The sequence below is a fragment of the Crocodylus siamensis genome, chromosome 5 (assembly GCF_052110815.1).
Source record: "Crocodylus siamensis isolate JL-2025a chromosome 5, ASM5211081v1, whole genome shotgun sequence".
Classification (NCBI taxonomy): Eukaryota; Metazoa; Chordata; order Crocodylia; family Crocodylidae; genus Crocodylus; species Crocodylus siamensis.
The window spans coordinates 78849556-78873297 of NC_143399.1; the positions used below are offsets into that span (position 1 = coordinate 78849556).

A 23742-nucleotide genomic window follows, 5' to 3' on the forward strand; every position below is an offset into this window, starting at 1 on the left:
ATCTTTTAATCCTTATGCAGTAAATGACAATCCCCTTCATGCCCTTCAGTCAGCCTCCCTTCACCCAAACTGCCTTACTTTCTCTAATTGCTTCACTTTAGAGATGCTGTAGCAGGGCCAACACTAATGTATCAGCATCAGCTCAAGCAGCAACCTCAAAAGGAGGAAGCAGGTGCACACAGTTACCCATAAGTGCCTCAAGCATGGAAAATGAGTTCTCTTGGCAGTAAGAAACCTACAGGCAGAAAGAAACTCACAATTCTTTGAGTTATGTGTTCTTGAATTAGCTTGACTGTAAAGTAGTATTTCTGAGAGTATTTCAAACAGTAAAAACTCACTGACCAAGGCCGGAGACACAAATTCTAGTTAAAAGAGAAATGTTAACTTTAATGAATTCATAATAACCAGCACATAACTAGAAAGGAAAAACAAGCCAAACACTGTTTTCTTGCACAAGATAAGGATCTCAGTAGAGCTATTATTTAATTGTATTAAAACGTGACCACTTCTATAAGGAAGTAGAAGCAAAAGTTATGAAATTTGAGTAGCGGGTGTGTCATCCAACGATAAGCTGCTTGTAGGACTGGAGTGTTGAACCATACTTCTCTATTTATTTTCTTCCTCCTTTACCGCCCATTGCTAAGAGACAAAGACAGACAAAAAAAATGTATGTACACAATAGCAACCTTAAATTATATGCCAGTGAGAAAAAAACTTTATGGAACATAGAGACATTCATATCCAATCAACTGTTCAAAACCTACCCAAAGTGGTAGTGACCAAAAGCCTTGCTCTCTGAAAATGGATCAGTGACTTGATTAAAATGAGTTCAAACTCTTAATCAGTGGCCAGTGAAGCATGAAAGCTACTATCAAAATTACGACCCTTATTAACAACCAAGAGGCCAATTAATGAATGGGTTTTCTTGTGCCTTGATCTCTTTTCTCCAGGTGTGTGCTGAGGCTCACTGCAGGGCAATGAGCGAAAAATTTAGCCCACGCCCTCTCTTCCTTAAATCAGTAGGGAATTCCCCTAACAGATTTTTCAGCTAGGAAGCCAGTGCTCATGCAGTCTTTGCCCTTTGCCCTCAGCTCTGTGAGCCTGGGGAAGAGAAAAAACTTCAGGCATTGACAATCCTTAACAGCAAAGGAATTCCTTTCCCACAGTAGGCGCTAGCAGTGGAAATAGCTCCTTCAGAACTTTTGGACAGAAATGGTGTCATCAGATTTTTATCTTCTGATGTAATTGTTTCAATAAGTTTTACCACTTGCTGATCAATTACTTGTTTAAAGCTCCTCCTATCACTGCAAAGTGCATCCTTGTGCCTTCTACTCGCATTTTTGTCTTTTCCTTCTTCCTATTCCTTCTTTCCATCATTAGTATTGCTCTTCCCTCCTTTCCTTTTACCAAGTGGTTATAGTGTTTTCCATCTACTTTTCCTTCACCACTTTCCTCATCTAGAAAAATATTCTTTTAGAAAAGGGAAGCAAAACAAATAAATTTAGAAAAACAGTAAAAGCAGAACAAATGCACATCTTAACAATCATTCTCATTATTCTGTTTATGTTTCATTCCTTACTCTTGACCCCTTATCCACCTTCTATATTTAAGCTTGGAGGTCTTTGGTGGGCCTGGTTGGGCCTTTATGGCACGTTTGGGCCTTGATCTGGGCCTTTAGTTGTCACCAGTATCTCACTAATTTAAAGCTAACCTTATTATCTTATTTTTGTTTGTGAATATTGTACTAATTGCCACATTAGTATAATACACATTTTCTCCAGTCTAATTTTTAAGTTGCCCAAACATGGGCTTCTACTATTTCCTGAAGCTTATTCACAGTCTTACTGGTCTCGTTGTCAGAAAGATTTTCTTGATAGTCAGCTTCAGGTTTTTGGTTTTGTTACTCCATTTCATCCCATTGTTCCTAGTTACACCATGCTGCATAACTCCTTTCCTGGGATGTCACTATTCTTCAAATACTTGTAGAGTGTTTTCCTTTTATCTTTTACTTAGGTACAATAAACACCTGAGGATCCAAATCAGAACAGAAGTCCTAATATACTTGTAACAGGCAGTTTAAGGGGCACTTGCCTTCCTAGTGTTCTGTGTTGAGCTCTGCCTGAATGCTTGAGGGAGATTTTCGCAGTAGGGACACATACTTGTAATTTAGTATGTGTCCCAGGAAGTGGATGCAAGATTGTCCCAACAGGGACACCATATTTACAGTTCAGATTATCCCCAGCAAGTGGATGCAAGATTCAAAAAGCAGTTAGGAAGTATGGGAAAATTTCATCCTAGGTTTTGGCTGGGCAGCTCCCCTTAAAACTGCAGTGCTGTGTGAAAAGGGCTGGTGTGACAGAGTACTTTTTGGGTGCCTGTCACTTTAAGGGCTGGGACAGGCAGCTGGCAGGTGCTTGAATAGGGTGACCATTTTAGAGTCCTGCTCTCAGGACTGATGCCAGCTGTTGAGGGAGTAACACCTCCCAGCTGAGCTGCTTCTCCTGGAACATCTTGGAGGTAAGGGCAAGAGCTGTGGGGATGGCAGGAGGCTCCTGGTCCTGGGTATGACTTGAAACTGCACCCTGCTGGGGAAGGGTGGCTTGGTGGGACTCCTTGTGGTGAGGGAGTCCCCAAGAAATGCCAGACCAGTTACCTCCCTGGTGAAAGGTGGGTAGGGGCACCTTAACTCCAGCCTCCCCCCATCCAGTGGGTTATTGGTGGGAGCAGTGGAGCCAGGCATGCGTACTATGAGGCACCTGAGCCAGGAGTTGCAGCCAGGCACACCTATTGACAGGCACCTGAGCCTGCAGGGGTGTAAGATCCCAGGCCCCAGCATAGGGGTGGACTGTAGGCCCAGGAAAGGGGCAAGGTGTCCCAGTTAGGGACTAGGGGCAAAGTCATCCCAGAGTTTGGCTAATTGCCCAGCCACCATTCAGATGAGGGTCACAGGAGAGGCCCAAAAGGCTGTGCCAGGGCTGGCTGAGGAGTGAAGAAATAAGCCTGATGGCCCATGTGTTTGGTCAAAGGGAGCTGGGTGGGGTATATGTGGCCCAGGACAGGGCAGTGAGAGAGAGGCCTGGTGAAAGCAGGCAGAGTGTTAGAGGCCCTGGTGAGAGGGGGATGGAATGTATGAGGCCCCTAATAGGAGTGTATGCTAGATGCCTAACTCTGTACTGAGTTTAGTCCATCCTCAGGCCAGAGATATAATAAACTGTATGTCCTCAGAGAAGCATGAAACATGATAGGGGAAGGTAGGAGTCATGCAGGAACTGCCCTTTGTCATTAGGGTACTCAAAGGGCAGCCTCCCACCTAATACCATCTTTTTACTTATCTAACAAAAAAGGCGTGGCAGGAAAGTGAGGCAGGTGGTTTGCCTGTAGACAGGTGGTAGGTTGGTACTGGGATCAGGCCTGGGAGTTTGCCCCTGTTACAGCTGGGAAGACCTTGCAGTGTGGTCCCACCCTGTGCTTGCTGGAACCTTCATGGGTGGGCCAGAAACGAGCAGAGCACCTGAAGGTTCAAGCAGGAGAAAGTAGACCCTTAGAATGAGCATGAAGAGCTTGTGAGCTAAACAAATTCCTTAGGGTGGGGACACAGCCCCAGGAAGCCACTAGAGAGTGGGAAGGTGATTTCCCACTTGGCTTGGAGACTGGAGGGGGTTGGTAAAAGTGTGATAAACCCCCTGTGTGAGTGGTTGAGGAAAGGACTGTGGTGGGACTGGGACAGCTTGGCAGAAAGAGACGCCAGCTAGGGAAAGTCCCCAGGATGTGTGTGTGGGCTAAGAGCCAGGGAAGCCTCAGTGTGCTTCAGTGCCTTAAGGGAAAATGATCCCAGAGGTGCTGCCTGGTCTGCCGGCAGCAGCTTGCTCTCCCTCTGTGTGTTTAACTATGTAAACAGCTCTCTGGGCTTGGAGAAGCCATGCCCAGACAGGTGTCGGGAGAAGAATTTGTGTTCTGCAGGGGTCCTAGTGGAAACAGCCTCTGTCAACTGCAAGATGCCTGGGCCTGAGGCAGCTGGAGGCCACAAGCGTGTGATGAGAGGAGTGAGGGACTGCCCCTCCCTCCATTCGTTCGGTATAAATCGGGGTGACTGGCTATTAGTTGTAAATAATTAATTAGGGATTTAATACACTGAGTATTTAACATAGTGTCTAAGTTATTAGTGTTGTATTAATTCATTTGAGCATCCTTTAGGTGTAAATAATTATCAACCATTATCCTTGTATAGACTTATCCTTTTGCATTGGAAATAGTTTCAAACTTTTGATATGATTTACTGTTTGCATGCATGTAGCGAGTCTCTCCTGTATATAATTAAATTCTGTAAATAGTTAATTATGAGTCCGCTAAGTCTTTCCATTGTAAAGGGAGCCTCTCCTCTCAGGGAGCCTCTCGTCACTTCTAGGTGAGCTGAGCAGGCGGTAGAGCTACCTGGCACCTGAGGTCCTGAAAAATTGGACACAGCAGTGGTCAGCACCAGGCACCAGGGATTACATACTGAACTCTGTACAAGCACAAGAGCAGATATCTTGCATGCCTCAATGAGTTTACAGCTATTTTTCAGTCTCTTATGTTTACAGCCACCTTCATCTCTCAATCATGTCTCTGTAATACCCTATCAATATTTTTCCAGAGTTCCAACTGTAGCCTAGCTCAACTTGTAAAGCCATTCCTTACATTAAGACATCTTTTTGGCATGGCCTATTATTTCTATACCTTGTTTATCTCCAGTGGTGCTAGCAATGTTGGAAGCTCAATGTAGATTGACCAACAGTTGCCATCAATACTTTTAACGTAGTATTAAATGTAAGTGTTCTGGAAACATTGAGTCATGGACTTAATGCTGGTTTTGCTTGGCAGCCCTGCTTTCTTGGGGATTATAGGTTTGCTACAATCAAGGAAGCTGAAGCAGTGTTAGCAAAAATGCAACATTTTGAAGTTTTTCTCTTGTGGGGCTAATGGGCTCATAGAAGGACAGTTAACTCACTTTCCTAGTGTGATGCTAATGCAGATGGAGTCTGCACTAGCAGACTAACACTCTATTGGTCACTGTATTGCATGATACTGGAGGACGTGGGCAGTGGGGTTCCGCAGGGCTCGGTCCTCGGGCCCGCACTGTTCAACATCTTCATCAGCGATTTGGATGAGGGGGTAAAAAACACCCTGTTCAAATTTGCTGATGACACTAAGATGTGGGGGGACATGGGTACATTGGAAGGATGCAACAGGCTACAATCAGACCTCAACAGGTTACAAGGGTGGGCGGACGAGAATAGGATGGGTTTCAACACAGACAAGTGCAAGGTGATGCACCTCGGGAGGAACAACCGGCACCATACCTACAGGTTGGGGAACTCCCCTCTTATCAGCACGGAGGCGGAAAGGGATCTGGGGGTCATCATTGACTCCAAGATGAACATGGGCCGGCAGTGTGGGGAGGCAGTCAGGAAGGCCAACCGCACCTTGGCATGCATCCACAGATGCATCTCGAGCAGGTCCAAGGAGGTGATCCTCCCCCTCTATGCGGCACTGGTCAGGCCGCAGCTGGAGTACTGCGTCCAATTCTTGGCGCCGCACTTCAAGAGGGATGTCGACAGCATGAAGAGGGTCCAGAGGAGGGCCACTCGTATGATCAGGGGACAACAGGGCAGGCCCTACGAGGACAGGCTGTGGGACCTGAACCTGTTCAGCCTCCAAAAGAGAAGGCTGAGGGGGGATCTTGTGGCCTGTTATAAACTAGTCAGGGGGGATCAGCAGGCATTGGGGAAGTCACTGTTTCCCCGAGCACCGCCAGGAGTGACCAGGAATAACGGTCACAAGCTGGCAGAGGGTAGGTTTAGGTTAGATATCAGGAGGCGCTACTTCACAGTCAGGGCGGCTAGGGTCTGGAACCAGCTTCCAAGAGAAGTGGTGCAGGCTCCTACCCTGGGGGTGTTTAAGAGGAGGTTAGATGAACATCTTGCTGGGGTCATTTGACCCCAGTATTCTTTCCTGCCATGGCAGGGGGTCGGACTAGATGATCTGCTCAGGTCCCTTCCGACCCTACAAACTATGAAACTATGAAACTATAATGCATTAGTGCATTCTATTTTTGCTGCCTTTTGCTACTGCTGTGTCTATCTGTGTATTGTTGACTTCCCATTTCTGTGTCCCACTATATATTTTAGTACAGTAGTTCTGAACAATTTTAGACTCAAGGCATCCCTTGGAAAATGCCAGCTCTTAGATTTCACTTAATTTTTGACAGAAAAATAATAGAACTATTCTTCTGTTGCAAAGAACTCAGGAAAACCACAGCAGGTCAGAATGTTTTTGACACTATGGATTACTGCTTGAAATCCCTGAGTTTATCTTGAGAATCATGTAAAGGTGTTTACATACCTATCAATGTTAATATTGGGCAGAACCCCAGAGTGCTAAGGCACCCTGATTGAGAATCAGAGATCTCGTAGCAAACAGGAGAAACGTTGTAGTATAATGCAGTGTCTTTCCATAGTCATACCTGCTCATATAGCAAATACATATTTAAGTAATGGGTACCAACGTTTGTATATTCTTAGACATGCCCCTGTTGTGCTATAAATCAAGGATTGGTGGCATTTTTGGCAGATTGCTAGAATGGCCTGGCTTAGGTCCAAGGTAGCCTGGCACTAGAACCCAGCCACCTTACTTTGCTCCTTCTCCTTTCTACCCAGCTGCAGCACAGTATGAGCAGAACCCCCTGCCACTCTGTGCTGCCAATGCCATGGCTCCATGAGCTGGTGGTCAACCCTGATTATAAAGAACAAAATGACTCCAACTTACAGATGGACTGGACAGAAGCTGTAGTCCCACCCCGTGGTGTTGTTCCTTGGTGGGTCTTAGCTTCGTTGGACATCATGGTAGAGGCCTTAGATCTACTGGAGATCCCAAGACTGGTAAAACCTGATGAATGGGTTGAGCCTTTGGCCCCTAGAATGGTTACAAAGACTGTGTTAAAACAAAGATCTTCATGTTGGAAGGAACTTCACTGAACAATAGGGAATTTCAGTGTCGTATAATAGTTTATTTTTACAAAATGTTTTAAATATCATTATCAAAATAAAAGGAGACTGCTAATAACTCATTCCATTCCAATAATGTGTATTAATCAAAGTACTGTGTAGCTTGCTGGCTGCTGCTGGTTTCAGGGCAAAACAGCAACATTTTATTCAGATGCTGGTTTTGTAATATTTCCGTGAGTTCCTAGGTGTAAGTATTTGGAGTGACCTGTGTAATGCATCTCCACTGATAAGAGAATCTTAATAAAAAAGATTAACTAAAGCTGTGGAATGAAGACTGTAGGATGTAACAATGGCACTTTCTCTAACAAGGGTAAAGTTTGCCTGCAGGAGATGGAATTGTTCCAGGGACATTTCCACTTAGGAAACTCCCATAGGTGTTCCCTCACATATCTTATCACCTTCTTTCCAGTGTCTTTGCTCTGACTGCATTCTCAGGGACAGTCATGTAGTTACGTGTGTGTGTATGTGTCAGAAAGAGAGAATTATATCTCAAAGTACTCCACTGAACATAGCTCTCCCTTTGAGAAGATGAGAGAACAACTGTATGATGAACATTTCTTAAGTCTCTACTTAAGAGCATTTTGATACTATGCTGATGAATACAGTATAAAAATCTACAGAATAATATTCAGATACTGAGGCAGAATCAGACACATTTCTAAGCATGCTCGTGATGGGAAAAATGTAGAGGAAAATATGTTTGAGCACCATAATTAGAGGAAGGAGGCTTGGAAGCAGCATAATTAAACAAAAGATTCAAATCAGAATAGATCCTCTATTCTCACCCTGAGGTAAGGTGCCTGTTCTATTCAATGCATGGGGACAGTTAGGTGTCTGTTTGTTCACCAAAAAGTGAATTGGCTTCAACAGGGCAGAAGCTATAGGATAAGCTATAGTCAGGGCATGGGGGTATTTGTGTAATTGAGAAGCTGAGGGTTCAAGACCCTACTAGGTAGAGAGTATTTATGAATGTTGATGTTCTACATCCTGAGTGCACATTAGCTGTTGGCCTAAATTGGGATTCCTACACCCCTGGTTTGTGTGTTGTATGTGGTTACCCTGGGGAAGGCCTTAGAAAATATTATCAAATAGGCCATTCTTAATGGACTGGCCGATGGCAACATCCTGAGGGATAGTCAGCATGGGTTTGTTGCTGGTAGGTCTTGCTTGACCAATCTTATTTCCTTTTATGACCAGGTGACCTATCACCTGCACAAGGGAGAGGAGATTGATGTTGTATATCTTGACTTTCAAAAAGCCTTCGATCTGGTATTCCATGATTACCTCTTGGCAAAACTGGCCAACTGTGGTCTCAGGTCCACCTGATCCACTGGCTGGGGAATTGGTTCCATGGTCGGACCCAGAGGGTGGTAGTTGACAGAAGTCAATTGTCATGGTGCCCTGTGACCAGTGGGGTCCCTCAAGGCTCTGTCCTTGGACCCAAATTGTTCAACATCTTCATTAATGATGTGGACATTGAAGTCAGAAGCAGACTGGCGAAGTTCACTGATGACACCAAACTTTGGGGTAAAGCATCAACATCTAAGGACAGGAGGGTGATCCAGGCTTACCTTGACAGGTTCAGGAAATGGGCAGATGAGAACCTGATGGTATATAACACCGAAAAATGCAAGGTTCTCTACCTTGGGAAGAAAAACCTGCGGCGTCCTTATAGGCTCAGCGGTGCTATGCTGGCTAGCACTACGGGTGAAAGGGACTTGGGAGTCATGATTGACCAAAAGATGAACATGAGCCTCCAATGTGATTCTGCAGCTAGTAAAGCAAGCAAAATACTGGCTTGCATCCATAGATACTTCTCAAGCAAATCCCAGGATGTCATTCTCCTATTGTACTCGGCCTTGGTGAGGCTGCAGCTGGAGTACTGTGTCCAGTTTTGAGCTCCATAATTCAAAAAGGATGTGGAGAAGGAAGACCTTCTTTACTGTCTGAGCCCCCAAGGGCTGCAATACCCTGCCGTCGGAGGTGGTTCAAGCACCTACTTTGAACGCCTTCAAGAGAAATTTGGATGTTTATCTTGCTGGATCCTATGAACCCTGCTGATTTCCTGCCCCTGGGGCAGGGGGCTGGACTCAGTGATCCTCCGGGGTCCCTTCCAGCCCAAATTTCTATGAAATCTATGAAAGGGTAGGGCCACTGGGCAGGAGAGAGACAGACAGGACTGCCAGCCTTTCCTGACAGAACAGGGAGATCAGCTCTGAAGCAAAAGATTTCCTAGAGACCTTGGTGATAAGATGCATACAAAACAGGTAATAATGTAAGTAGCTAAATAGAGAGCTAGAGCTGTGGGGTCACCACTAGCCAAAACTTTCCCTGTCTTCTCTTTCAGGATAGAGGTGATGAGTCTCTATAGAGATACCGCTTCCCCTTCTTTTGGGCTAATGTGTCTTCTCCCATCCCTCTGGGTAGATCCCTGGGTTTTTCTTCATTCTAGTCATGATATACTACATAAATTAGAACTTGAGATATTTCTATGGGTGCCATGCTATACTGGACTCGATGATCTTCCGAGGTCCCTTCCAGCCCTAATGTCTATGAAATCTATGCTCAGAGGATGTCTCTTTTTTAAATAAAATTAAAATATGTTACAGTAGATGTTTGATTTTGAATCTAAGATTTGATTTTCTATCTATAATTTGTTAAAATGATATCTTTTAAAAATCTGTGGGTGTGCAGCCCTTGACAGCTCAACAAAATTCATTAAGTGGCCCGCCAGCCAAAATAATTTCCCATTCCTGATGTAATGTAATATATGCTAGTTTTTAACAGTTCCCCTGAATGTGTGTGTGTGTGAGAGAGATTTATACACACATGATGTATAAAATATCTGATAGCTTATAGTGAAATATATGCACAGTTAGCACCCTCAATTATATTCTTTATCACTTCCACAATTACTTTCAATATTATTGATAGTCTGTACACAGACAATGGAATCACAATAATAATTATTCCAAAACTCAGAAATAATGTGTAAATGATTGCATTAACAAGTAGAAAGTTTTTAAAGAATGCTCACTGCATATATGTATGCACATTTACAGTAGGGATTTATACACACTCAAATAATGAGCACAATTTTTATTATTTTAATTCTCAGTGTAACTGAGAAGGTTCCCTCCCTGCTCCCAAAAGACAGAACTGTATATTCAGTATTAAGTTCTTTTTTACCTTTTCTCTCTCTGGTGGAGTACCTGTCATGCCTTTGATTTATTTTCAGTGAGAAAGAGTAAATTTCTGCACATACCCATTGCTTGAAGAGTAGACGTAGGTCCCCCAGAATGCACACCTCCACTACAGTGCTTTGCCTCAGAGGACATCATCGTGGAAGCAAGTGATCCTCTTTTTATCCCATCTGAGGTGAAACCAGCCTTCTGGACGTTTTGATCAGACATCTTGCTGCTGCTGCTGCTTTGGAAGGCAGTGAGCTCTAAAGCTCAGCTTGTGTCTTTTTGTACTCTCTCAGGTCATGGTCCCAGTACAGTAGGAAGGAAATGAAACTGAAACTATAGTGCAAGAAAACATGATAACTAGCATTCTTTAGTTAAGAAATGAAACCTAACACACAGTTTCTATTTACTGAAAAATGAAATATTTCAGTAAATAGAACTCACCCTCCTGCTGGCTGACACCAACCCAGACATAGTGGGGATCACTGAAATGTGGTGGGACTCAATGCATAACTGGGCGGTGAACGTCAAGGGCTATAGGTTGTACAGGAGGGACAGGATAGGAAGGAAAGGTGGGAGCGTGGCACTCTACCTTAAGGAGGAATACCCATCCTCATCAATTAATAAAGAATCAGAGGAAGGGCACTCTGAAGTGCTTTGGGTTAGATTACAGGGCAGTCGAGGGGAAAGAGACTTAACAGTGGGGGTCTACTACAGACTTCCCAACCAAGGAGAAGAGCTCGACCAGGAATTCTTGGGTCAGCTCACAGAGGTAGTGAACTCTAAGGATGTGGTAGTCATGGGGGACCTGAACTTCCCGGACATCTGCTGGGAAGAGCAGTCAGCCAGGTCTGACCGCTCACGTAGGTTTTTAGCCAGAATGCAGGACCTCCATCTAACCCAGGAGGTGCACAGCCCCACCGGGGGAGACGCCTTGTTGGACCTGGTGCTGGCCACGGGAGATGACCTGGTGAGGGGGCTGCGGGTGCTTGACCACCTGGGCGACAGTGATCATCGCCTGCTGGAATTCACCATCCAGCGCAAGGTGGCGAAGGCCTGCAGCAAGTAGCATCCCTAGATTTCAGGAGGGCAAACTTCAATGAACTAAGGAGAATAGTCAGGGAAGCACTGAGGTCCCAGAGGGGAGGGGAGTCAGGTGTCCAAGGAGAGTGGTCGCTCCTCAAGGAGACGATCCTCCAAGCCCAAAGGGAGGTAATCCCAATGAGGATCAAAGGGAGCAGGAGGGCACACAAGCCCCCATGGCTCACCAAAAGCATCTGGGAATGTCTCCTAGCTAAAAGGGAGGCGTACACCTAATGGAAAGGAGAGGACATCACCAGGGATGACTACTGCAGTTGCTTGGGGATGTAGGGGGGCAGTCAGGAATGCCAAGGCAGAGATGGAACTGGGACTAGCTTCCCGGATTAAGGACAATAAGAAGTTCTTCTTTAAATACATAGGGGGTAAAAAGAAGGTTCTGGATAATGTGGGGCCCTTGCAGGACACGTTAGGAAATTTGGTCGTCACACCAGATGACAAAGCCAACATATTTAACAATTTCTTTGCCTCCATCTTCCTAAGCAGGGACCGGAACAGCCAGCCCCCCACTGGACCCCCCTCAGGCCCCAGGGGAGGCACATCTAGGCCAAGGGTTAGTGAGAAAATAGTTAGGGAGCTTTTGGAGGGACTGGATGTATTCAAGTCAGCCAGTCCAGATGATCTCCACCCTAGAGTACTAAAGGAATTAGCTGAGGTCATTGCAGGACCCCTGGCATGGCTTTACGAGCACTCATGGTGCTCTGGTGTGGTGCCAGAGGACTGGAAGAGGGCCAGCATGGTTCCCATCTTCAAAAAGGGGAAGAAGGAAGACCCAGGAAACTATAGGCCAGTTAGTCTTACTTCGATCCTAGGCAAGCTGTTCGAGAAAATTATGCTGGCACACATCCATGAGGGGTCAGCAGGGGATTTCATGCTTAGGGGCAACCAACACGGGTTCCTCAGTGGCAGGTCCTGTCAGACCAACCTGGTGGACTTCTATGATCAGGCCACCAAATCATTAGAGGCAGGGGTAGCAGGGGACATAGCCTTCCTGGACTTTCGGAAGGCTTTCAACACTGTCTCTCACCCTGTTCTCATTAAGAAACTGGGGGACTGTGGTGCCGACACTAACACAGTCAATTGGGTCTCCAACTGGCTGGAGGGCCGCACCCAGAGGGTGGTAGTGGATGAGTCGTTTTCAGCCTGGAAGGACGTGGGCAGTGGGGTTCCGCAGGGCTCGGTCCTCAGGCCCGCACTGTTCAACATCTTCATCAGTGACTTGGATGAGGGGGTGAAAAGCACCCTGTTCAAATTTGCTGATGACACTAAGATGTGGGGGGATGTGGGCACACTAGAAGGGAGCAATAGGCTACAATCAGACCTAGACAGGTTACAAGGGTGGGCGGATGAGAATAGGATGGGATGCAAAGTGCAAAGTGATGCACCTGGGGAGGAACAACCAGCATCATACCTACAGGTTGGGGAACTCCCTTCTTGTCAGTACAGAGGCAGAGAAGGATCTTGGACTCATCATTGACTCCAAGATGAACATGGGCCGGCAGTGTGGAGAGGCAGTCAGGAAGGCCAACTGCACCTTGTCATGCATCCACAGATGCATCTCGAGCAGGTCCAAGGAGGTGACACTCCCCCTCTATGTGGCACTGGTCAGGCCGCAGCTGGAGTACTGCATCCAGTTCTGGGCACCGCATTTCAAGAGGGATGTGGACAACATGGAGAGGGTCCAGAGGAGGGTCACTCGTATGATCAGGGGACAGCAGGGCAGGCCTTATGAGGAGAGGCTACGGGACCTGAACCTGTTCAGCTTCCAGAAGAGAAGGCTGAGAGGGGATCTAGTGGCCTGTCATAAACTAGTTAGAGGGATCAGCAGGCACTGGGGGAGTCCCTGTTCCCCTGAGCACCGCCAGGAGTGACCAGGAATAATGGTCACAAGCTGGCAGAGGGAAGATTTAGGCTAGATATCAGGAGGCGCTACTTCACGGTCAGGGCGGTTAGGATCTGGAACCAACTTCCAAGAGAAGTGGTGCTGGCATCTACCCTGGGGGTGTTTAAGAGGAGGTTAGATGAACACCTTGCTGGGGTACCCCAGTAATCTTTTCTGCCATGGCAGAGGATTGGACTAGATGATCTACTCAGGTTCCTTCTGACCCTAAAAACTATGAAACTATGAAACAGGTCTCTGTCCTGTAAATTATTAGTTGGCACGACTGAGGATTTTGCTCCTTTGTTCACCCTGATATAATTAATAACATACGGTGATAAGGATGAGGCTGAAGTTGGTTCCTTATTCCCAGTTCCCTGCTCCTTATTCCCAGTTCCCTATTCCCTTTTCCCAGTTCCCTATTCCCAGTTCCTTATTCCCGGTTCCTTTTTCAAAGCTAATCTAGACCAAATTAAAACAAATAAAAATTAACTGGATGGTTTCATTTTAGAGAAGCATTAAGAGAGCAATGTGGAAATATACACTGGAAAGTATGGATGTACAATTATGTAAATACATAATTATTCTAGGAACAAGGTAATTTGGCAGAAAGATTCCTTCAAAAACAGTCAGATGACTTCAGACATTTTAGATGCTGACTCTGGCTTGACTTAATATTGCTGCTATTTATTATTTGTATTGCAGTCCTGCTCAGGCCCCAATGAAGAACAAGGACTCATTATTCCACCCTGTCAAAATGGCTCTAAGGCAAGAGTCCTTATAGTCCCAGTCCAACTTTGATAAATATAGACACTCCATAACACAGTCTGGCTAAAATCAGTGTGGATACACCAGCAGACGCTAGGAGTGCCAGTTCAGTTCTTTTAAGCACCACATATTTTTGACAGATTTTCATGCCCCTTTGCTGTCTTCCTGTCTGACAAGATGGCTGTATGGCTCATAACTTAGAGAGCTTAGGTATCATGTTTGGACTTGAGTGCACATTTGGAGTTGTTGGTCAGTTTGTAAAATAAATGGAATATTTTAAAAAATACCTTGAAGCATTAAAATACATACATAATGAAAAATAGGACAGGAAGGTGCTCAAGAAGTCATCTAATCAACCCCCCTGGTTAGGATGCATCCAACCATTCCAGACAAGTCATCATCTAACCTTCTCTTGAAAATGTACAGGGATGGGGGGAGGAGGGGGACAGGGGCTGCTGGTTGGGAGGAGCATAGGGACTGTGGGTCATGCACTGGCAGGGCCAGGGGGATGTGGGTCAGGACAGGCCATGAACCTTTGCAAATGAGTCCCTATAGGAAAAGGGTTGAGAATCACTGTTTTAGAGCATTCTTCCTTCCTATTTACCTGCTATGCCTTGATGCTAATATTTAATTAGAAATGGGAGGCTGACCCAGGGATCCCCGAGCTAGATCTCATCTGCTATAGCCACTGCCTTCCCACTTGCCACCTTAAGAGCAATTTTGTGGCCTCTTCACCTCCCCTTTTAATCATGCCTGTGCCTCACAGATGTCACCAATCAATCACTTATCATCAGTCAGGGCCCTCAATCACTTATCATCAGTCATGGCCTCCGCTGGGCTGTCTATCCCTTTCCCTGCCCCTTGGGGTGCTGAGCTTTCTCGCCCCTTCTCTGCCCTGTCCATGGGCTCTAGACTTGCTCCCAGGTCTCTGGCCCTATTTCCAGGCCTATTGGGACCTCCATCTCCCCATAGTGCCCCCTAACCACCAATGCTGGGACCTCTCCCACCCCTTAGTCTCTCCCTACAGCTCCAATCTTGCTTACCCAAGTTTAGATGTTAGCTAAGAGCCTGGCTTCAGCTCTGCTACTCAGAACCTCTTCTCCCTTCAGCTTCTAGAGTTAGACTACCTGCCTTACATATATCTCAAGGCCAGCCCCCTTCCAGTCATTGTCTCCCCTGCTTGCTGATTTAGCCTTCTCTGCAGCCTTTTCTCTTAACAAATGCTCTAAATGCCCTGTTACAACTTCAAACAGCTTTTTTTTAAAGACTTTTCCCCTCCTACCCATGGCTCTAGATGGCTTCTGCTGGCTCTGGAGAGAGGGAAACCACATGTTGGTTTCTACTTCTGAGTGACATGCCACTCTTACCCGTCCTCTCCCACTCCAGAGGAGGGATAGAGTCCTGGCTTCTGTCTACACCCCTGCTTCCCAGGCTCTCTGGGTGCCTATACATAAGCAGGAAGGTAATTACCATGCTCCAGCAGACTCCAGCATCTTGTGTCCCTGCACTTAAAAATGGCAGCGGATGCATTTTAACTGAAGCTCATTGAATGAGCTTTAAAGTGACCCTACTGCCATTTTTAAGAGTAGGGATACCGATACACAAGACACATTCCAAGTGTACTCGGTGTACTGGTGCCCCCCCCTCCAAGCACATGCATAAACACTCTCTAAAAACCGAGTCACAGTTGTGCAGGTCAGAGATGACACTGGGCAATGTACACACCACAATTTTTCCTGTTTACCCAACCGCAACTGCGTTTATGTTTGCACAAGCAGGATTTCCTGCTGCTTTGAAAGTCTTTTCAGCATGTTAAACTAACACTGCTGGACATGTTTTATTTTATGTTGCTGCCACTAACACCAGCCTATCTATGGATTCATGTCGTGCAAACAGCAAGCAACTCAAAGACTTGTACTTACTCTCCTTTGCCACCAGGTGGCGGTATACTATTTCTGTAGTTCAGGGCTTGCCAGTAGGTGGCACCATGATTTTATTTTATGTGGGTTTTTTTCTTCCCCTCCCTCCCTTCCTTTCTCTCTCCCTCCCTCCTCCTACTCCACAGCTGGCTCCACAGCTGGCCCCAGGCAGCCAGGGCATGGCATGGTGCAGGGGCTCAGAATAATTCATTGTTAATTATTAATAGTTGGGAATAAAGAGAAATGGAGGAGCAACCCAGTGGTGTGCCTGTAATATACTACCCCATGGTAATTTTGCCCCTACCTCCGTTGCCACCTGTAGTGTAGGTGGTTCTCCCCACACCCGTGTACCCCCCATCTGTGCTTGTGTATCCCCACCTGCACCACCTGCCTGCTGCACCCACTGTGGTGTTCATAACTGCCGAGCACAGCAGCATCACCAGAATGGTAAGTTTGCAGCTGTTATGTTTGGAGTGTGCTACCTTGAAGACTACCTAAGACTTCCTTGAGTATTTCAAATCTTCCTGTTTTCTTATAATTGACATTCCCATTCCAGAAACACAATGATGAATAGTCCAGGCAGATGCTGCCTGCCAGACCTGACCACAGGATATGCAACATCCCAGGTGATATATAGGTAATATCAGAAATGTCCCACCAACCTTGTGCAGGACAGGGGAGGGGAGGGGGGCAAGAGGATGGTTTTTGGACTGTGGTCCAAAACCCCATCCTCTTCTTCTGTCTTTCCCCTCCCTGCAGAAAACTTCTGTGGTCGCAAATCACAAAGGACCAAGAGCAATACGGAGAAAAAGCATGAATAAGAAGCAAGTTATTTAGAGTTTACTGTGTAATCTCCTATAGAAAATAGTATAGACTTTAGTTAAATAATGTTTAGATTTATAGATAGTGTATAGATAGAAGGATAGATAGATAGATCAAGAGATACTGTATAAAATTATATAGGAAATAGTTTATAGTTAGTGGATAGTGTAATACAATGATGTATAGGTGCTGGGGAGGAAAATCCTGCCTTTTGAATACTATTTTTCTATTTTCCTATTTATTTTAAATTTTCTTTAATTTATTTATTATTTAAATACTTTTTTTTACTTAAGCTTTTTTGATTAAAAAAACAGGTAAATGCTCTGCCTTTTTAAAATAAAATTTTGAATTTTTTGGTCTATATATGTGTGGCATGTTTTCTTTCATAGGCAGATTAGCATGCATGGCATTGTGTGATTTGGGGGTGGGTTGGGAGAAGTGATGTCCATGTTTATGGAATCATAGCATTACTGGAAAGAGTTGCAGGGTGGGCTGTTATGGGAGGTCGAATGCTTGTCTAATGCTTGTATTGTCCCCCCAATCCCAATTTACAGTGATCCTGGCAAGCCTGAGGGTGCAGCCAGCACCATTTTTGCAAGAGAGACTCCCCACCCCCCACCCCACCCACAGCAGCAAGCAGATGAGAAAAAAAGCAGCAAGCTGCAATACTTTGGCAGGCATAGGAGAGCCTTGGTTAACATTTGAAAGAGGGCAATTAGCAACTCTTTGGTGTGTTATGAGGCTAATACTTGGGCATGGTGGGGACAGTCCATGGTCAGGGGTGGGAGGGTCCTCGCAGTCCTCATCAACAGCTGGTGCTTAGCAACAGCTTAAAAACAGCTTTGCAAATTGTTGCTCATAGAGCTGTGTAAATAGTTTCATAAAAGACAGGAGTCACAGGAATTGTTCTCTTTTAACAATCCATTAATGTATTTATTTACCCTTTTCTTTTTATTTTCAATAGTAAAACCATGAGTGAGTTGTCTCAGTGAATACAAATGTAACACTGAAGCCCACCCAGCCACCCAAGCAAGTCAGGCCAGAGACAAAAAATAAGGCAGGGTGGGTGGGTGCAGCCTCCCAGCCTGGGCAGGGGGTCCCACCCAAGCAATGCTAATCCATCTCTGCATGACAACAATACCATAAACCTACCCACCCAACCCACTTTCTTCTATATTCACGATGTCATAACTTAATATTAATAACTAGCATTAACTACTTATAATATTTCAACTATGAGCATCAGAGATTATTGTTCTTTGTGTTCTTTGGTTTGTTTGCCTTTTTTTGAGTGAGTGTAATTTTTTTTGAGGGAGTGTAATAGTGTACAGTGCTTCTATAGTGTATGTAGTAGAGTAAAGTGTAGACGAGAGTTACCAGCATTTGGGAAAATAGGGGGAAAGGGAATGCAAACAAGTCAAACCAAATCTGGATATTGAAACTGACTCTAGTTCACTGCTGTTGCCTGCGTGTGTTTGTGTGTGTGTGGGGGGGGCGGAGTTGGAAGGCCCACCGTGCAGTGCAGAAGCTAGGATGCCGTTGGTAGTTAAGTGGTGAAGCATTAGGCTTTGTGGCCAGTTTCAATATCCTGTTTAACATGCCCATGGATGTATATATGTATATATGTGTGTGTGTGAATTGAAACAGGCAGGCCCTTACTTCCTTCCCCAACCCCACCCCAGGCAGCAGACTTTCATGGTTGGAAATCCCACAGGATCAATAAGGGAAAAGCATCAATATGAAAGAAGCAAGTTATTTAGTAATACTGTTGTGACGGGCTGGCTGGCAGTGACCTGGCCCAGGGGTTTTGAAAAGGCAAAAGATGATTGGAGGACTTGGGATTCCCTTTCCGCACCAGTCAGGCCCCAGAGACTCATCCCCACCCCCCCCAGTGTCCCGATTGGCCCCTTGGGTCACCTGGAGGGGGATAAAAGGGACAGTGTGGGCTGACTCTGGGGAGAGACAACAAGGAAGGAGCTGAGCCAGTGGGGCAGGAGCAGTACCCTAGAAGAGCCTGAAAGAGCAGGACCTGTGGGCAGTAGTGGGGCCCTCAGCAGTGCAGCATGCAGCTGGGGGAGAGGCTCCCCACTGGGCTCCAGGATCCCCTACAAGAGGCTGCAGCTAGCAGGAGAGGCTCCCTCCGCTCCAGGAAGGATCTGAGAAGCAACCTGAGGGGTTCCCAGCTCTGCTTCCAGCTCCTCCAATCAGAGGCCAGGCAGCTTGACATGAGGCCGGGGCTCCAGGAAGGTCAAGACCCCTAGCAGGCTAGAGCACTGCCATGAGTAGTGGCTGTGTGGTAGTGTTCCTGATAAGAAAAAGCAAATCTTCTAGCAGTGGAAAGGGGCCATTGTGTTTTTCCCCCTCCAGGTACCAAGGCCCTATGTTTCCTTGTCATTTGACATTTTGTATTTTGTGCCTTTTTATATTTCACCAACCCGTATTGGTTGTTCTGCTGTTTGTGTTTTATATTTTGTTAACCCTGTATCTTGTCAATGACTGTAAGTGTCTAACCTTTGTTGAATCCTGCCCCCTGGGGGCATTGTAGTGTCCACTATACCCTCTGACTTTTATGCCTGTTATGTTCCCAGTATTAAAAGGTATATGGTTAAGTCCCCATTGGTGGTCTGGTGCTGCTTTATAGGGGGAGAAGAGTCCCTACATCTCCCATAGCACTTGTGCACCTGCTTTGATCCCTTCAATTGGAAAGTGGGGTACCCCTTGGAGTACTGCCCGGGTTACACTGTAATTGTTAAATAGTGTGTAGTGTATACAGTCTAGTGTCTTATAGAAAATAGTGTTTAGTATAGATAATGTACAGAGTATATATTTTTAGTGTATAGACAATGTTTTAATAAACAATGCCATTGGTAGTCAAGTGGTAAATAATAATAACAACATGCATGCAAAACAAGTACCGTGAAATAAAAAGCAGGACAGCTCTTTTTTCCTCTCAAACAGGGCAAAGTTGAAGATATTAGCAGCATAGGAAAGAAAGTGGATGCTAAACCTGATGAAGGAATGAGATGTGTAGTGCCATTGATAGTGAAGAGGTGAAGCATTGGTCTTTGTGGCCTGCACCAATTCTAAAATTAAAATGTCGCTTGAGTAGCGTGAGTGTGTATGCATGCATATGTCTATGCACACACGTAAATGTGTGCATAGGGGTCTGAAGGTTGCAGCAGCATCTGGATCTGCAGCAAATCTTCCATCATGGAGGGCTTGTTCATTAGCTGGGAAATGGCCAGTAACCAGGAAGAAGGAGGGCAATCAACTAAGACCCACCAGCCATGGGGCAGGAGGTAGCTAGGGAGGGAGGGAATTTTTCCCTAGCATGAAGCAGGATGCTAAGACACCCTGCCTGGCCTCAAGGAGAAAGGACACTGTGGCAGAGCACCAGTGGGGTGCTTGCTCCTTTGGGAGATTGGAAGCTCTGTGGGAGCTTGTGGGCTGAGCAGCAGGGGAAAACCCTCCCCCGGAAACATTTTAAAGGGGAAGGTGTTTGTCAGAGCATTCATGGTGCTCTGCCACTTTAAGAACTGGGCCAGGCAGCAGGCAGGTGCAGCCCAGTCCTGATGAGCGGCCATCTTATGCCTCAGGCCAGCAGGGCCGGAGGTAGCAGTTGCTGCCTGGTGCTGAGGAAGGAGCATCTCCTGGCAGAGCTGGTGCTCTGGAGACAACACGGAGGTAAGAGCAGGAGCTATGGGGTGGTTTGGAGGCTTTTGGTCCTGGGCATGACCTAAAACTGCACCCTGCTGCGATAGAGAGGCCCGGTGGTCCTGCCAGTGGCGGGACAGGGCCAGCAAATGCCAGGTTCAAGGACCATCCTGGTGAAAGGCAAGTCGGGGCAACTTAATAACCTCTGCCCCCACCATCTGGTGGGTTACTAGTAACATCAGAAGGAGTTAGGGCCAGGTATGTCTAGGTGGGACACCTGAGCCTGATGGGGCACAAGGCCCAAAGTGGGTAGTGGGGCCAAGCATGCCCATGTGGGACACCTGAGCCCATTTGGGTTGCAAGACCCTGGTAAGAGGGAGATGGGGCCAGGCACACTCATGGGTGGCACCTGAGCCTTTTAGGGTATAAGACCCTAGGGAGAGAAGGAGAGCTATGGGCCACGCATGCCCATGAAAAGCACCTGAGCCTGCAGGGGTATTCAGCCCCGGGCCCCAGAGAAAATATGGCCTTTGCAGTGGCCGTCTGCATGCTCCACAACATTTGTGAGACCCGCAGAGAGGTTTTCAGCAAGTTGTGGGCTGAAGAAGAGTGATGGGCAGAGGCCAGACAGAGATGTGGCCTGGCAGCAGTGCACAGACAGAGGAGATACCCAGAAGGAGAAGCTGGCTGGTCAGGCCTTGTGTGGAACTGCCTGGCAGCACACATTATTATGGATATGAGTGGATGCTACAACTAGCAGTGCTTATTCTTTTGATTACAATAAATTCTACATTAAAAACATCTGTGTCTGTCTGCAGGGTTGTGTGGAGAAAGGCAGTGGACAGGGGTGGTGGAGGAGAGGACAAGCAGGGTGTGGGGGGATGTGGACTGGGTTAAGGGGTTGCTGCTTCGAGGCTGGCAGTGATTGTGGGGTGGGGGCATTACACACTGGCACCTAGCCAGCCTGAATCATGTCTCAAGGGTGGAAGGGTTGATGCTTCCCCGTGGAAATTGTTCCAAGTGCTGGCAGCTTGGGAATGCTGGAAAATGTAGTTCTAAAAAGCCAGAAAAGTAAAAGCTACTGAATGTGCCACCACCCACCCACTACTCTCACCCCCGTACATTCCTGATAACGTATCAGTTATATAGTTTTTAAAAAATCCATATATATAAACTCTCATCACTATGTGGGGAGAAGGGAAAGGGATGGGATGGGATGATTCACATGGCTTGTTGTTGGGATCACTATGGAGTCGCCTACTGGGAGACCAGCACGAGCCTAGGCAGCTGCAAGTGGCAGGGTTTTGGGGTAGCTGTGCCCAGATGAGGGGGGTGGGGTGGACTTAGTGTGAGACTCCTGGTGGGGGGCAGGGGGAAGGGACTGTGGAGGCTGGTTTACATGCTCCTCCTGCTGTAATTCATTAGGAAAGACATTACTGGGGTTAGATGGGTATTTTCCTCCCCTTGCTGGAATCTGTGAGGAATTACACAAGACTTAAGTCATCTGAAAGCACATGGCATGCAAACAGAAACAATGCATCAAAATAACCCCAGTTAAAATTTATAAGGCATGATAATTAATGAGGATCAAATGCTGTGGTGTGTATAAATGCCCATAAAGCCTTAATCTGTGAAATGGTTCTAACTTTATGATGGCATAAGAGTCCACAGACTTTAAAATGTTTTAAAAGTAACCTGTAACAGCATCTTTATACTCTTTCCAATATGTCCAAGTTTCTACTTTTTGTAGGATTCTTTTCTGAGTTTCAGCTTATTGAAGAGTTTATGGTTTTCCCGGTCAGTCTCTTGCTATACTTTCTATTCTTTCTTCACATTAGGATAGCCTACTTTTGTGCCTTTAAAATGGCCTTTTTAAGGTACAACACATTGCTTTATCAAATTGAGAGTAATGTTTGCTGTTAATACAATTCTAAATAAAGTCTACTAAATAACTTTTCTGGCCTGGACAGCATAGCCTGGGGGCAAGAACAGGTCCTACTGTGGAGCCCGATCATCTTCATGGAGGCAACATCCATAAGAAGGTAGATTACTTAATGGTGGCTTGTTTTACTGAGTCCCCAGGGGCCCCCAAATGTCCCTGTGGCACAAAGGTACATCCTGATTTCAACCTGCTTTAGACTAGTCCTGAATGACAGATTTACTGGGATTTGGTTTGGGACATTGTTTTCTACAAATCTCCCGTGTCCACCTCTGATATATGGATCATGGCACACAATGCTGTCATAGCGACAGGCATCTTTAGGTGATGTCTGTGTCAAGAGTGAAACAGCAAGGAAGCCCAGGCACCACGTCAAAGAAACTCCCAGAGCTGGACAGCAAATCACAAGAAACAGTCTTCTTACAGACACAAGGCATCTTTATTGCTTTCCAGTTACAGCTGGGGCAGCAAGCAATCATAAACTGCTTGGTTGGTTACTATTAAAAGAAGCAAGAGACAGGTCTATAGCCCAACCTTTTATTGTTTATAAAGCACAAGATACACACTTATCCCAGCATGTAAGGCTACCTGCAGAAGCTCAATATAGATTCTCACCTGTACCACTTAGGGAGACTCAGGAGGGGGGAGGAGGATGGGCATGCAGACCAGCAGCAGGTCTTCTTGGATCTGTGGAGTTCTCCGACTTTCCCTTGATTAAACATCCTGTTGACATGGTACTTGTACTGCTTACATGAGTCACATTGTTCTTACTTTCATGTTGGCTTTAGGCCTCATCTTTTGGCCTGACCAAACCTGTAGAGGTACAGCTCTTAAAAAATGGCCCAAGCTAGCAACACCACTTCATGCTTCTCTTCACAGAACTTCTTTCAAGTCCCTGACTGGATTCTTTGCCGCATCTAGTCCCCTTTGCTGCCCCTATTTGTTGTCTTCCTATGCCTTAAGTTTCCAGCCTGGGTTTGCCCCACCTTACAGCCAGCTGTACTGTGTTGGTTTGGCCTACCTTGCCCGGTCCCCAGGCCTTTGGCTAGTGTGCTTCTGATAAACTCTAGCCCTCTGTCCAACCTTGTCCCTCACAAGTCCTTGGGTCTTCCATTCGCCCAAGTCAGCATTGCTCCACCCTGTCTCTAAGCCTCTGGCAGCTTGGCTTCAACCATGATATTTTCCAGCACAAAAACTTGTAGATAAAGTGCTGAATCATTACCAGGCCATAGATAATATTAAGACTATGGCAATTTAAACAGTCTGGTCAAACTAGCAGTGGATAAAAAACAGAAAATATCTCTCCCTCTCCCCCCCAATATGAAATATTACTGCAAGTAATGAAGACACAGTTTGATACATTTAAAATGCAAATTTGTCTGAAACTAACACAATTTCTCAGGATTAAGGATACAAACCCTAACTCCTAAAA

General features: G+C 46.0%; 1 protein-coding gene across 1 annotated transcript; it reads right to left on the reverse strand.

Annotated features, from left to right (window-relative positions):
• Positions 1-438: 438 nt before the first annotated feature.
• Positions 439-10533, reverse strand: LOC149864329 (uncharacterized). The gene is made up of 3 exons (XM_090048848.1): positions 10309-10533; positions 6805-6951; positions 439-639 (listed from the first exon to the last, which is right to left on the reverse strand). The coding sequence occupies exons 1-3, from the start codon at positions 10454-10456 to the stop codon at positions 611-613; spliced, it is 324 nt and encodes a 107-aa protein (XP_089904974.1). The 5' UTR covers positions 10457-10533; the 3' UTR covers positions 439-610.
• Between the last annotated feature and the right edge of the window lie 13209 nt (positions 10534-23742).

Excerpts from the sequence above, each read along its gene's own strand:
- LOC149864329 (XM_090048848.1), bottom strand. The coding sequence starts at position 10,456 with ATGTCTGATCAAAACGTCCAGAAGGCTGGTTTCACCTCAGATGGGATA. Across the intron at positions 6,952-10,308 it reads GTCTACTCTTCAAGCAATGG|GGGCCAAAGGCTCAACCCAT; the intron begins GTATGTGCAGAA and ends TAACCATTCTAG. Across the intron at positions 640-6,804 it reads AGCTTCTGTCCAGTCCATCT|CAATGGGCGGTAAAGGAGGA; the intron begins GTAAGTTGGAGT and ends TTTGTCTCTTAG.